We start from the raw sequence: 12,693 nt of genomic DNA on the forward strand, positions 1-12,693 counted from the left end.
GTGTGTGTGTGTGAGACTGTGTGACAGAGAGAGAGGCTGTGTGTGTTGGAGTGTGGGAGTGTATGTGTGTGTTGGTGAGTGTATCTGAGTGTGTGTGTGTGTGAGACTGTGTGACAGAGAGAGAGGCTGTGTGTGTTAGAGTTTGGGAGTGTATGTCTTGGTGAGTGTTTGTGAGTGTGCGTTTGAGTGAGTGTGTGAATGAGAGAGGGTAGAAGACGAAAGTATGTACCAACCGGACACAGTAAGATCTCAGACTCAGTTGCAGACCCGTTTATTCAAGTTGATGAAATACAAAAGGGAATTTCTTCTCTTCCAGATGGAGCCCGCACGTCTATAACAGTAAAGCTGACGGTCCGTTCGGGGAAAAGTTGTAGCGGAAGACCGCTGCCAACCCCACCCCTCCGGGGGGGCTGCTCACCTTCATCCTCGCAGAGGCTCCTGCACCCGGACGGGGTATTTTTGATGCTGTAGTTTCCCACCCCCGCCCCCAAACCTTCCCCTCTCTGCCGAGCCCCCAGTGGACTGGATGTGGGCAAGCGGCTCTGCCTTGTGCCGTTGTGGAAGTTGCGGCGATCGGAGTGACACACTGGCGAGTGATGGCCTTGGAAGGTGCCCAGGGAGCCAGAGGGGGCCGTGCCCACCCGGAGAGATTGGCAGCAGGCCGGGGCCAAGGCGGTCCCCAGGGCATGAGAAAGATCACCGCCGCCTTTGTGAAGCAGGCGAAAATCCACGGGGTGAAGTATGTCTGCTCCCAGCACTACTCCCTGCACCATCGGGTCGTCTGGTTCCTGGCTTTTTGCACCTCGCTGGGTTTCCTGATCTCCTGGTCATCCAACCGGTTCCTGTACCTGCTCTCGTTCCCGTCTCACACCCGCTTCCACATGGAGTGGACCAAGGAGCTGAACTTCCCTGCCCTCACCATCTGTAACAACAACCCGATCCGCTTCTACCAGCTAACCAAAAGTGACCTGTACTACGCGGGCCAGTGGTTGGGGTTACTCACTGAGAACCGAACCGCCCGACCCCTGGTCATTGAGCTCATTAAAGAGGAGAGGCAGCAGTGGTTTCAGAAACTTTCCGATTTCCGCCTCTTCCTGCCGCCCCGCACTTTCGAGGGCATCAGCCTGGATTTCATGGACCGCTTGGGTCACCAGTTAGATGACATGCTGCTGTCCTGCAAATACCGAGGGGATATGTGTGGGCCGCAGAACTTTACCTCAGTGAGTCTCTCGCCATTTTGTCCTTTTTTTCTCTCTTAAAAACCCCAACTCTTCTAATTTGGAAATTTTACATGACCCTGAGTCTCAACAAAGTTTAGGCTGGAGTCCGGTGCATGCAGTTTTCTAAAATGATGAGGCCCTGAATGGGTTCCAAATGTTTATGTATCTGCTTGAAATGACTAACTCGCTACATCCCAGCTTTGAGTTGTTTCACATCATGTGATCGTAGTAAACGACGCTGAACTTTAAATGCTGATATAATGCTCGTGTTGTCTCAGTGAGTTGAGTCTAATGGCTTTAACATGAGGTATTCGAAGCTGAATGTTTGAAGGGAATGTAGCAAAATTCGGATCAGAAACCGTTAAGTGTGCATATATCAGAACTTGTGTGTGTTTCTTGGAAGGACTTGTGGTGTAGTGAGTAGCGACCCGCCCCACCCCCACTCACTCACTCTGAACCAGGAACTTCAGACTCCAGCCCCGCACCAAGAAGTGATAGCCAGGGGTATGAAAAAAAATTGTTCAACCAAGTTGATGAGCTTTCCAATGTGATAGGTGCTGAGAGCTAGAAAATGTCCTGTCAGTCATGCTAGATGCAGAGAGTAGCCACAAACTGCAAGTGCGTGCCTTGTCAACTTCATGGGAAAGCTCTAAGTCTAATTAAAGATGTGAATGAAGAAGATCATTCCAGATGACCTTAGTTGTTGGGAAGGATTTTGTGAGCACATTAATTCCACTTTACAATTATGAAGCTAATTGCTAGGCCATGTAATCAATAATGACAAACAAACCATTTGCTGGATTCCTGGGATCAAGCTAGACTTGATGTTCCATTTTAGACTTATTAATTATATACCAAACATATCACAACATTTGCTCATCATGGCTTCTTAGCAACTTGAGGTGAACCAGATACTTTAAAGAGACATAATAAAAGCAAAATACAGTGGATGTTGGACATTCTGGAATCAAAACAGAAAATGCTGGAAAAACTCTGCAGATCTGGCATCATCTGTGGAGAGAGAAACGGAGCCAATGTTTCGAGCCCAACCACTTTGCTTCAGAGCATCTTTTACAGAATGGAAAGGAAGAGTCATTTGATGCAAAAAGCTAACACTACTTTTGCCTCCCAAGAAGCTGCCAGACCTGCTGAGTTTCTCTAGCACTTTCAGTTTTTATCTTTAAACAGGTATGCTCACTACAGAAAATCCCAAAACAGGGTGCTGTACAAATAGTTTCAATATTTCCACACTGCTTATTAAGAAAACCTAGGCTGCAACAATCCTAAACCATTGTGTTATTAATGAATATGGAATGGGAAAATTATATTTTTTATGTAGACACAGATTGTGGTGTCAGATACCATGGCAGTTTATTCCAAACAACTGTCAAATAATATTCTTGGTCACACAACTAGCATATCAATGTTCCTTTAATCCCATATAGAGAACATACACTTGACACATCCCACGGTTAGACAAGGAGTAGGTGTATGATATAGATGGCAAGTCAGGCTACAGCATGATGTCATTGTGAAGTAGAAAGTAAAGGTCTGTGTTTCTGCAGTTTTTGCATGGCGATTGCACCTTTTGGACAAATGATTAACACATTTGTGTCCAGTTCCTCTGCTATCTTTCAAAACCTTCAGCTCATTGTTAAAGTGACAGATTCAAAAAAATGATACAAATGTGTTAACTTCCCTATAATCTAATTGCTCAGCCTAATTTCTATTAAGTTTATACTGGCTGAGGCAGTGTTTGGTGAAGCCAAAACACTGACTCATATTCACATTCAGAATGATGGGATGGAAGTTTCCTGTCTTGATCCATTTAACATTTCTACCCAGTATGATTTTTGGATTAGTTTGGCATGCTTAACAATCCCATTAATTGGGTAGAAAGTATCTGTTGAGATGCTTGGTAGAGAAAATTAAAATTTCCCACTGATGCAGTAGAGGGTGCTATTCTGACTGAAGTGTGGTCTCATGTTAGGTCAATGCAAAGGGAGTGTCATTGTCTGTCTTCCCATAAAATAAAACAATGGAATCATATAATAGTTACGGCACAGAAAGAGGCCATTTAATCTATCATGAGCGCTGGCTCTTTGAAGAATCAATTTATCTGGAGCCATAACTTTTCCCTCTGCCTGCACCCATGCACATCCTTCCTTTGCAGATAATTATCTAGGTCTCTCTTGAAAGTCTTGATTGTACCTGGCTCTACCACAGTCTCAACAATCCCTATTCCAGATCTTAACCACTGGCTAATCAAAAAAGTTCTTTTTCCCCTCATGCTGCCATTGCTTCTTTTGCCAATTGCCGGAAATCTGTACCCTGTAATTCTTTACCCTTCCAGCGATGAGAAGAATTTCTCCCTATCTGTCTTGATTTTCAAAACTGTTCTCAATTCTCCTTTCAATGCTCTCTTCTTTCAGCACAGCAGTCCCAACTTCTTCCATCTATCAATGTAACTGAAATTTCTTATCACTGAAACCATTTGCACGATTTTTTTCTGATCCCTTTCTAATGCCTTCACGTCATTCCTGAAGTGTGATGCCCAGAATTGGATTCAATGCTCCTATTTAGCTGAAGCAGTACTTTGTACAGGCTCAGCTTCCTTGCTTTTGTACTCTATGGTCATGTTAGTAGGATGCTGTATGCCTTATTAATTGTGCAGTCAACATTTCCTGTAACCTTCAATGATTGATGCACATGTACATCCAGGTCCCGCCAATCCTTAATCCCTTTAGGATTATACATTTTATTTAATATTGTTTCTTGTGTTCTTCTGACCAAAGTTAATTACATCACATTTCTCTGCATTAAATTTCATTTGCCACTTATTCAGCCATTCCACCAACCTCTGTATGTCCTTTTGAAGTTGCCCACTATCCTCCTCACAATCACAGCGCTTCCAAGTTTTGTATTGTCTAAGAGTATTGAAATTGTGCCTTGTACACAGAGGTTGATGTCATTAATGTCTGTCAGGAAGAGCAGACGGCCTAACTTTGAGTTTCTGGTTTTTGAGTTAGTAACCTATGCTTTTCCATGTGTCTGAAGTTAATAATTAATTTGTAAATTAATTTCTGTAGCCACAATCTTTTAAAACAGCTTTTGAGGCTTGGCTTTAGACTGAATTGATTTGTGTGCACCACTAAAGAATTTTTTTTGTTAAATCTTGGGTTGTTTTGTGATCCAACAAGGTAAATAACAGGGCCTCAATGTTTGTAGGAGACTTCTGGGAATTTGTTTTTTTTTGTTAAGGTTAAGGGAAATACCAATAAGTATAAAGAGACTTTTGGTCTCAGTTTACTTTGTTTTAAGCAGTCCTAACTCATCCTTAGAACAGAATGGTTGTATACAGTAGTGATCCTGAGAAGCAAAGGATACTTAAGCTACTTTAGAGTGAGTAGTAGTGTTAATCTTAGACTAGAGGTGTTAGAATAAACCCCTAAAGAGGTTATTTTAAAGCTGAATGCATTGAAGCTGATGTGTATGGTAATTCCAGGAAAGAGTTATCTGCAATGCTAGTTTAAATTTTAAATCACCAAGTAACTTAAACCTACTGAGGTTTTAGATGCTGGGACTCTAATATGAGTATTGAATGAGTGGTGTTTATGGTACTGTATCATGGGTATGTTTTGGGTACTATCCAAAAGATGTTTTTTGATTCTTTTCACTTTTATGAAGGAGTATTTTGGGATTAACAGGATTGTAATTTTACTGTATGGTTAAAAATCTTTGAAAGTAAATGATTTGGTTTATTTTATCTTCATTTCTTTTGTTAATAAACTCATGTTTATTGTCAAAGCAAAATTTGTACCATTGTGTGCTTATATTTCAGTGAGACCACCTTGTTAAAACTGAAACAAATCAAATTATGACCTGACTTGACCAGTAATAATGTCAGCTGGGATCATAACCTACACCAACGTCTGGGGAAGCCCACTGTAAACCTCCTCCCATCTGAAAAACAACTGTTAACCGCTATTCTCATTTCTTGTCCTTTAGCTGATCTTGAATCATGAACTTTACTCCACGAGCTCTAACGTTCATAATCTCATTGTGTCTCATTTTGTCAAATACCTTTGGAACAACCTTTGGGGCGGCATGGTGGCTCAGTGGAACAATTTAAAGAAACAGCTGTGCAACAGTGTAAATAGTTACAGTGGGTTGATGCTGTCTAATACATTAATGGTTATATTAGGACTGGTGGTGTCTGACAGTATAGCGTATTACAATAGAAGTGGTGTTGGGCAACAGTACAAATGGCCAAGCACTAAATTTGCCGCATTCTAGAATTGTAGCTGGTAGTGTTATGTAGCAGCATGGACAGCCACGCTTAGGGTTGTAACTTGGTTATATCCACATCAATAAATGTGGCAGAACTGAAAATGTTCCCTGTTACAAAAACAGCTATTTTGTAATAATAAAAAATAGTCATAGACTCGCATCTATTCTGTGTATGTCTAAAGTAACAATCAGAATAGTGGCATTCTCTAAAAGCAGTGACAAGGCAGCCCAGTGGCTGAGTAGTTAACACTGTTGCCTCACAGTGCCAGGGACCTGGGTTCAATTTCATCCTTCGGTGACTGTCTGCGTGTGTTTCCTCTGGGTGCACCGCTTTCCTCCCACAGTCCAAAGATGTGCAGCTTAGGTGGATTGGCCATGTTAAGTTGCCCATAGCGCCCAGAGATGCGCAAGCTAGGTGGACTACCCATGGGAGATGCAGGGTCACAGGGATAGGGTAGTGGGTGGGATGCTCTTTTCAGGGCCAGTGTGGACTCAATGAGCCAAATGATCTGCCCCCACACTGTAGGGATTCTATGACATTTCCCATTTGGAAAGCCATAGTTGTATTAAAGTAAAATAGTCATATGTACGATACTGGTAGTGTCTAGACAATGTTGATTAGGTCACGTATGTTGCCCCACACAGACAATTGCCTCCACTTTAGATTCCTGGATAAATATATCTGATCCACCAACTTGATACACATTCAATAGTGAATGAGTACACATTGTATTTTAATATACAAAGTCACAAACAGTTGAGAACTATTGCACTTCTATCAGTATGGTCATGTAATCCATTGCATAATCTCAGCCTCAGCAACAATGGTTTGCCAACAATTACTATCTATTTACTGCTACTCCAAATGTTTTTGTATGGCCCTTGGTTAAAGACAAGAGAAAGCTTGGCAGTGATGGTCTCCAAGGCTCAAATATTTGATTAATGTTCTTTTTTCATCCAGCCATATAAAGTGTCAACTTGGACAAATTACTGAGGTTTCAATTACCCAGAAGCGATACACCAGCAGGCATTAGCATAAAAAGAATGAGAACAAATAGAAAGCATAGTATACTTAATTGAAGATAGACCATTGGCTAAAGTTTAGTAATATAGATGATCCGATATTTATTATCATTGGTCTAGAATTGTGTGTGATAGTAATGGTTTTTACTCCACTGAAGAGTTTTTCTCTTTATGCAGTTTCCATTATGACCTCCTCTCAAAGCTTTGATCACCATTTGATCACTGTCCACCATTGACAGTTCTGCTTTATTGCACCAGTACACAAACAATGTCTAAAATGCTGCACTATTGCCTAGAACATAAGAACAAATTGCTGCAGTGTTCCTGGTTACATTATTCCTTAATACTGAAGCACACAGATGAGAACAGTGTGAATCTATTTTTTTAAGATATATATTTGTATTTAGTACATAATTATTATACTGAAATTATGATAGAGGACCTTCCCCTTCAACTAGTGAAGTTTTTGTACTGATGATCCTCTATAATAGTGTTACATGGCCCAGGAACAATGAAGGAATACCAATATTATGACCGAGCCATGGTAATGTGTGGTTTAGAGGTAAATTTGCAGGTACCAGCATTCCAACAACATTACTGCACTTACACTTTTCATTTCTAGGAAAGTGAGATTCTGGCAAAGTAATAATATTGAACTACTGCAGTGCAGCCTGTAGCTTGTATACTGAAGCCAAAGTACATGGGCAATACAGTCCAATTACAGTAAATCCGCTTTGTCTTGAATGATGTTGAGCTTTTTGAATATCATTGCAGTTGTAATCATCTGAGTGTTCCATTATACTTTTAATGTAAGCCTTGTAAATGGTGTATGAGCATTGTGGGGTGAAGAGGTGATCCACTTTCAGAGTCACAGAGTCATACAGCACGGAGACAGACCACTAGTGCCTCTTATATTCACATCCAGCAACATTCAACACGCTTGACACCATCCAGGACAAAGCAGCCCTTTTGATTGGCACTATATCCAGAAGATCCACACTCTCCGCCACTGATGCTCAGTAGAGCAGTGTGTACTATTTGCAAGATACATTGCAGATATTCACCAAAGATCCTCAGACAGCACCTTCCAAACGCATGACCACTTCCATCCAGAAAGACGAGGGCAGCAGAAACATGGGAACACCGTCAACTGCAGTTCCCCTCCAAGCACTCACCATCTTGACTTCCAAATATATTGCCATTCCTTCACTATCGCTGAATCAAAACCCTGGAGTTCCCTCCCTTACAGCATTGTGAGCCAACCTACAGCATGTGGATTGCAGAAATTTAAGAAGACAGCTTACCACCAATTTTTCAAGGGTAACTAGGGGCGAGCAATAAATACTAGCCAGTCAGTGATGCCCACAAGTGAGTTTTAAAAAAATGTCAGGTATAGCTGCAACTATTGGATTGTTGCCCCTTTAACTTTATTCAGTTTTGTTAGGGATCCCCAATGGCATAATCTTTTGAATGCTGACTTGGTGAATGAGGTGTTGCCCTGACCTCTCCTTTAGTTATTGTGCTAATTTCCGATTCATGGTTATGATTAGAGCTGTATTGTTCAGAAGATTGGGATTTTAAGTGCCAACAAGCGGATTTGTGTTGGTAAGTAGAATGTCTCGGCTAGTGCTTTTTCTTTTAAAAGCATTTCTTTATTGGAACACTGTGACAGTGTCCTGGAATGAAATTGGGACAAAACCTCAAATGGATTTGACAAAGACTTGATGTCTTGCTCTCCTGACAAATCCTGATCTCAGTAGCCTCACTAAAGGAGGAAATTAGTAACCTCCCCTAAGGGAGGCTCAGAGGGAAATGAGAACATGGTTTGTTGCTGCCAGCTTTATATCTGTATTACAGAGGTAGAGGAATAGCATGAAAGGCATTTCAGATAAAAACATTAAATAAAACTAAGTAAATCTCCAAAGCTTTACTATTTGCTTGAATTGCATTTGAACTCTGCATTGTTTTATTGGCAGATAATCAGATAAACAGAGCAGATAATCATTTGGAGGCCCATTACTATCAAGTCATTGTAACAAAATAACTTCAAAAATAGTGATCAGCCATTGTTTTTGAACTCCATTCTTGTTTTTGAAGTCTAGACATGTTCCAAATTCAAGAGTAGCTCAATACAAGTGAATGTGCTTTGGACTAAATCTTGATTAAGGATTCATACCTTGGATTTATTTGTTCTTTCTTCTCACTGTTGCTGTAATTGCCCTGGGTTGCAGCTGAATCTTCACTTACAGGTGAAGAATTTTCACTGCATTTCCAATGAATCCTTGGTGACTTCATCACAGAAAGACAGTTGAGATTCAGAATCTCGGCTCAATTAAGTTTAGTCCAGTTGTTTGTGAATCAGTGTTGCTTTCCAATGTTACAAGGGACAAGAAATATCAGAAGCTCGCAACAGTCATACCTTTTTGCACTGCCCTTTCCTAGCCTTTATACAGAATCTAAAATGTTACACTGTCTTCTGGTTTTTGGTGTAACTCAGGAAGAAAACTAGAAGACAACTGTCTCCACTCGCTCAGACAAGAAGCAGCAGCTTTGAAGATCTTCAGTCTCTAAAATCAAAAATCTATGTAGATTAGATTGGGGTTAATTCTTATTTTAATATTGAAGATATGAGAGGTAAAAAGGTTTAATAGTGGAGCATTGCAGCATGAGCACTTGAAATCACAAGTCCATGACAGACTTAAAAATCCATGTGAACAATTCACCATGTACAATGAAACTCTAATTAGTCAAGTGATTGGGGTAATAAAGATTTTGCCATGGTCTCAATCAGACGTAATATTCAATTGTGATCTTTTGTTGGGAAAGGGCTCCCGATATTCAAGTATGAGTGAAATCCACCAAAGTGAATAATGACTATCAATAACTAATCAGGTTCGTGTATCCCAGATTTATGTAGTGCATAGCTTTCAGTGGCAATGGCTGAAACTCGTAAAGTGTATAAGAACACAGAAATTGTTAGGCCGCCGATTCAGGTCGACAAAACTTCTGGATCGATGGGTCAGATAGACTGACTTGGTTGTTTAAATCTTGAAACCCTGTCCTGATCCAGGAGCCAGTATGGATATTGCTTGCGTTTAGAGTGATTTTGCATGCTGCATTGTGTGAAGCTATCTGAAAAACTAAACCTCAAATCCCTAGTTGTTTGGTGGTCATCCTTGGAGTATAATGAGAATAGATTTGACAATGAGACGATGACTAACCGTGATTAAGCAGTGACGTTATTAGTCATGTACAGGAGGCTGTGAAGAAAGGATGGAATCGTGTGTACTATTGAAAGATGAACTTACAGAGAGCAGTATTATGTACAATAGTGTAAATAAAAGTGGCAGAATGGTAATGTCACTGGACTAGTAATCCAGAACTTCGGGTTAATCTTTGTGAGGGTCTTCATGGTGCAGTGGTAACACCCTTACCTTTGGACCAAGAGGCCTTGATTCGAGTCTTCCCTGTTCCAGTGGTATCTGATAAAACTTCTGAACATAGTGATAAGAAGATATCTGTAAATAAAAGCTTTCTGAAAAAAAATACTATCAGAGTCAGACAGTAGTTGCATTGTAGTAATGACAGGCCAGAACTTGGCCATACTTACCAGAAGAGACAAGGAGAGCCATCTTGCCAAAGGGCACAATAGAACCCCAAGCAACAAGCCTCGTGGCAATGCAAACCAATTCTTAGACCAACGCCAAAGTTATTACAAGTAAAACAAAATATTTCAGATCCAAGAAATCTGAAGTAAACATGAAAAATACTGGAGATTTTCAGCTGGTTTGGCTGCATCATTCGAGAGACAAATAGGTTTACTGTTTTGAGTCTGATATGATTTTTTCAGGGCTCCCTTTAAAGTTTCAAGATTTTTTTTAAAATTAAGTTTTCCCATTCATACTACTTACTTGTTTAAGTGAGCACAAGGCTAAAGGGAAAACATGTTGCATTTTTCGATTGAAAATGGAAACTATCACCCCGATTGCTACACAGAACTGATGATGTTTAGTTATGCAGATAATTAACATACACTGTACAGTAGGCTAGCCATTAACAGAAGAGCAAAGCTGTGATGCACAATTTAACAGTTGTGCCACTGAATGAAAGAGAAATATGTAATGAAAATGAGGAAAAGAAAACTCAAGTTTGAAAACCACAAGGTAACTAGTATATTTGGAGATGATGCCAAAACTGTAATTGGAAAAAAAAATTCTGATCTGCATCTGTTACTATTCAGTAAGCAACATATCTTGAAACCAACTTTAGAGATTTTACTTTATCATCAGACATGATAAATGCTAAGTTGCAATGTTATACCATTTTGAGTGAGATGAAGCATTGCTCTGGGAATCATCAAGTCACTGGCATGTAAAAAGTGCAAAACTTTGAAATCTACGTGTTGATTTGTGATTATTTTCATGACTCTAACACGATCTTCACAGAATTCACTGAAGGTCTCCTTGCAATTGTCCCTGCAGGCAAGTTGAACTGTGTTTGTAGAAAAGCACTGATTGTGCTTGGAATTGTTAGATTATAATTTTTATAATTTTGACATTGATATTATCCAGTCAATGTCAAAAGATCATTCTTTACAATGAAAACTTTTATTCATTAAAATGTCCTAAAATATCAATGGAAAAACGATGATTTTGTCCATTTTGAGTGACAGCTCATTTCAAATAAGATTAAGTCCTATTTCCTTGCTGCTTATTGTTTTACCTTTTTGTTATTTGCAGGATTTGATGGAAGTGGATCTTTCATCTTGTATCAAATAGGAAAGCTTTTTTTCTCATCAGTCATCATCATATCATCAATGTCCTTGGCTGATTGTACTCTTTATTTTGCTGACTGGAGACTTGAGAGGCTTCACTCTCATTCCTGTCAAACTTATATCTGTCCTTTAATAGCAGTTCCAGTTTACATCGTTGGGATTTATCTGTACTGAAACCATTTTGAGTTGTTTCCTTAGCTGTTTTCAGTGACAGTTTCCCATCAACTTCCACTATGGTACTGGCTTAGTCATTGATAATCTGACTATAGAGGCGGGTGGTCCTGGACTACAGCGATACCCGTAGCAGACCTCACACATCTGATCTACAAGGACTAATTGAAGTATAAGCCGTATATTGTTTGCAAGAGTTGGGCATGTGTACAAAAGATTGGTGCGGTATGATTTCAATTCCCAAGAAATGCCAACAAAAAGTAGACTGGATTGAATGCATTCATTTCAAATGAATAACACACAATTTAATTTGCTTTCTAACCTATGGCTTTTGGTTTCCCGTTTTTGTTCTGCCTCTGTCATATGGGAGAACTAAATGGGATTCTATTTGTTTCACCGACTATATTAATGTCAATGAAAAGTTATTGAGAAAATGAAGCATCCTGCATTATAGATTTTGGTATAAAACAGTTATGTATTATGTATGAATGTACTGTTAGCTACTTGTTATATCTTTATTTCTGTTCCTTTTTATAATTTTACTTGTCATAAATTCTACTATTAGGTATAACTTTGCTTCTTGCTTATTGGTTTAATGTATGATATTTATCATTATTTAGAACAGAGAGTGTAATAGTCATTGTTATTGTTGTCTGGCACGATCTTCCAAGATTTAGGGGCAATTATTAGTCTCTTTTTTTGTGTTATGTACTAGGGTGCGGCTTTCAGCTCATGCAAGAGTCAGAATTTCTGTGGAAACTTTCTTTCTGCTGCTATGACTAGATCAAATAGTTGCAAGAAAGTCCAACTCAGAAAAACAATGAACTTGGTTTATCAATGACAGTCCTGATTTTGTCTTGAGTGTAGTGATGAGACTAACAGTGTCCGCCAACATTATATAGTAAATCAAACTGCAACACCTGGACTCCCTCTGTATGCAGATGTAGCTGATCAAGTTAGTCCTACTCCTCCAAAAATTGTGCTACACTATTACCTTATCAATAAACTAGTTATTGAAATCCAACCAAGGATGTGAAATTGCTGTATATGTCAACTAATTATCTATTAAATTTGGCACCTAAATTATACAGCTGGACATTGAAGAATTGGTGAATTTTAATGCTCATAGTTAATACCAAACCACTCTCTGGCACTGAAAATTTAATTTCACAAGTGAGAAATATCTTTCCTTCAAAAATGCAATAGTGTTGGAGA

At 39.5% G+C, this 12,693-nt stretch overlaps 1 protein-coding gene across 1 annotated transcript in view; it reads left to right on the forward strand.

Annotated features, from left to right (window-relative positions):
* Positions 1-521: 521 nt before the first annotated feature.
* The window catches only part of asic2 (acid-sensing (proton-gated) ion channel 2), a 416,856-nt gene continuing 404,684 nt past the window's right edge, over positions 522-12,693 (forward strand). The window contains exon 1 of the mRNA XM_048614808.1: positions 522-1,220. Coding sequence (XP_048470765.1) covers positions 597-1,220 — 624 coding nt within the window. The 5' untranslated portion in view covers positions 522-596. The remainder of the gene's footprint in view (positions 1,221-12,693) is intronic.

This window comes from Rhincodon typus, chromosome 30 (genome assembly GCF_021869965.1).
Source record: "Rhincodon typus isolate 14 chromosome 30, sRhiTyp1.1, whole genome shotgun sequence".
NCBI lineage: Eukaryota > Metazoa > Chordata > Chondrichthyes > Orectolobiformes > Rhincodontidae > Rhincodon > Rhincodon typus.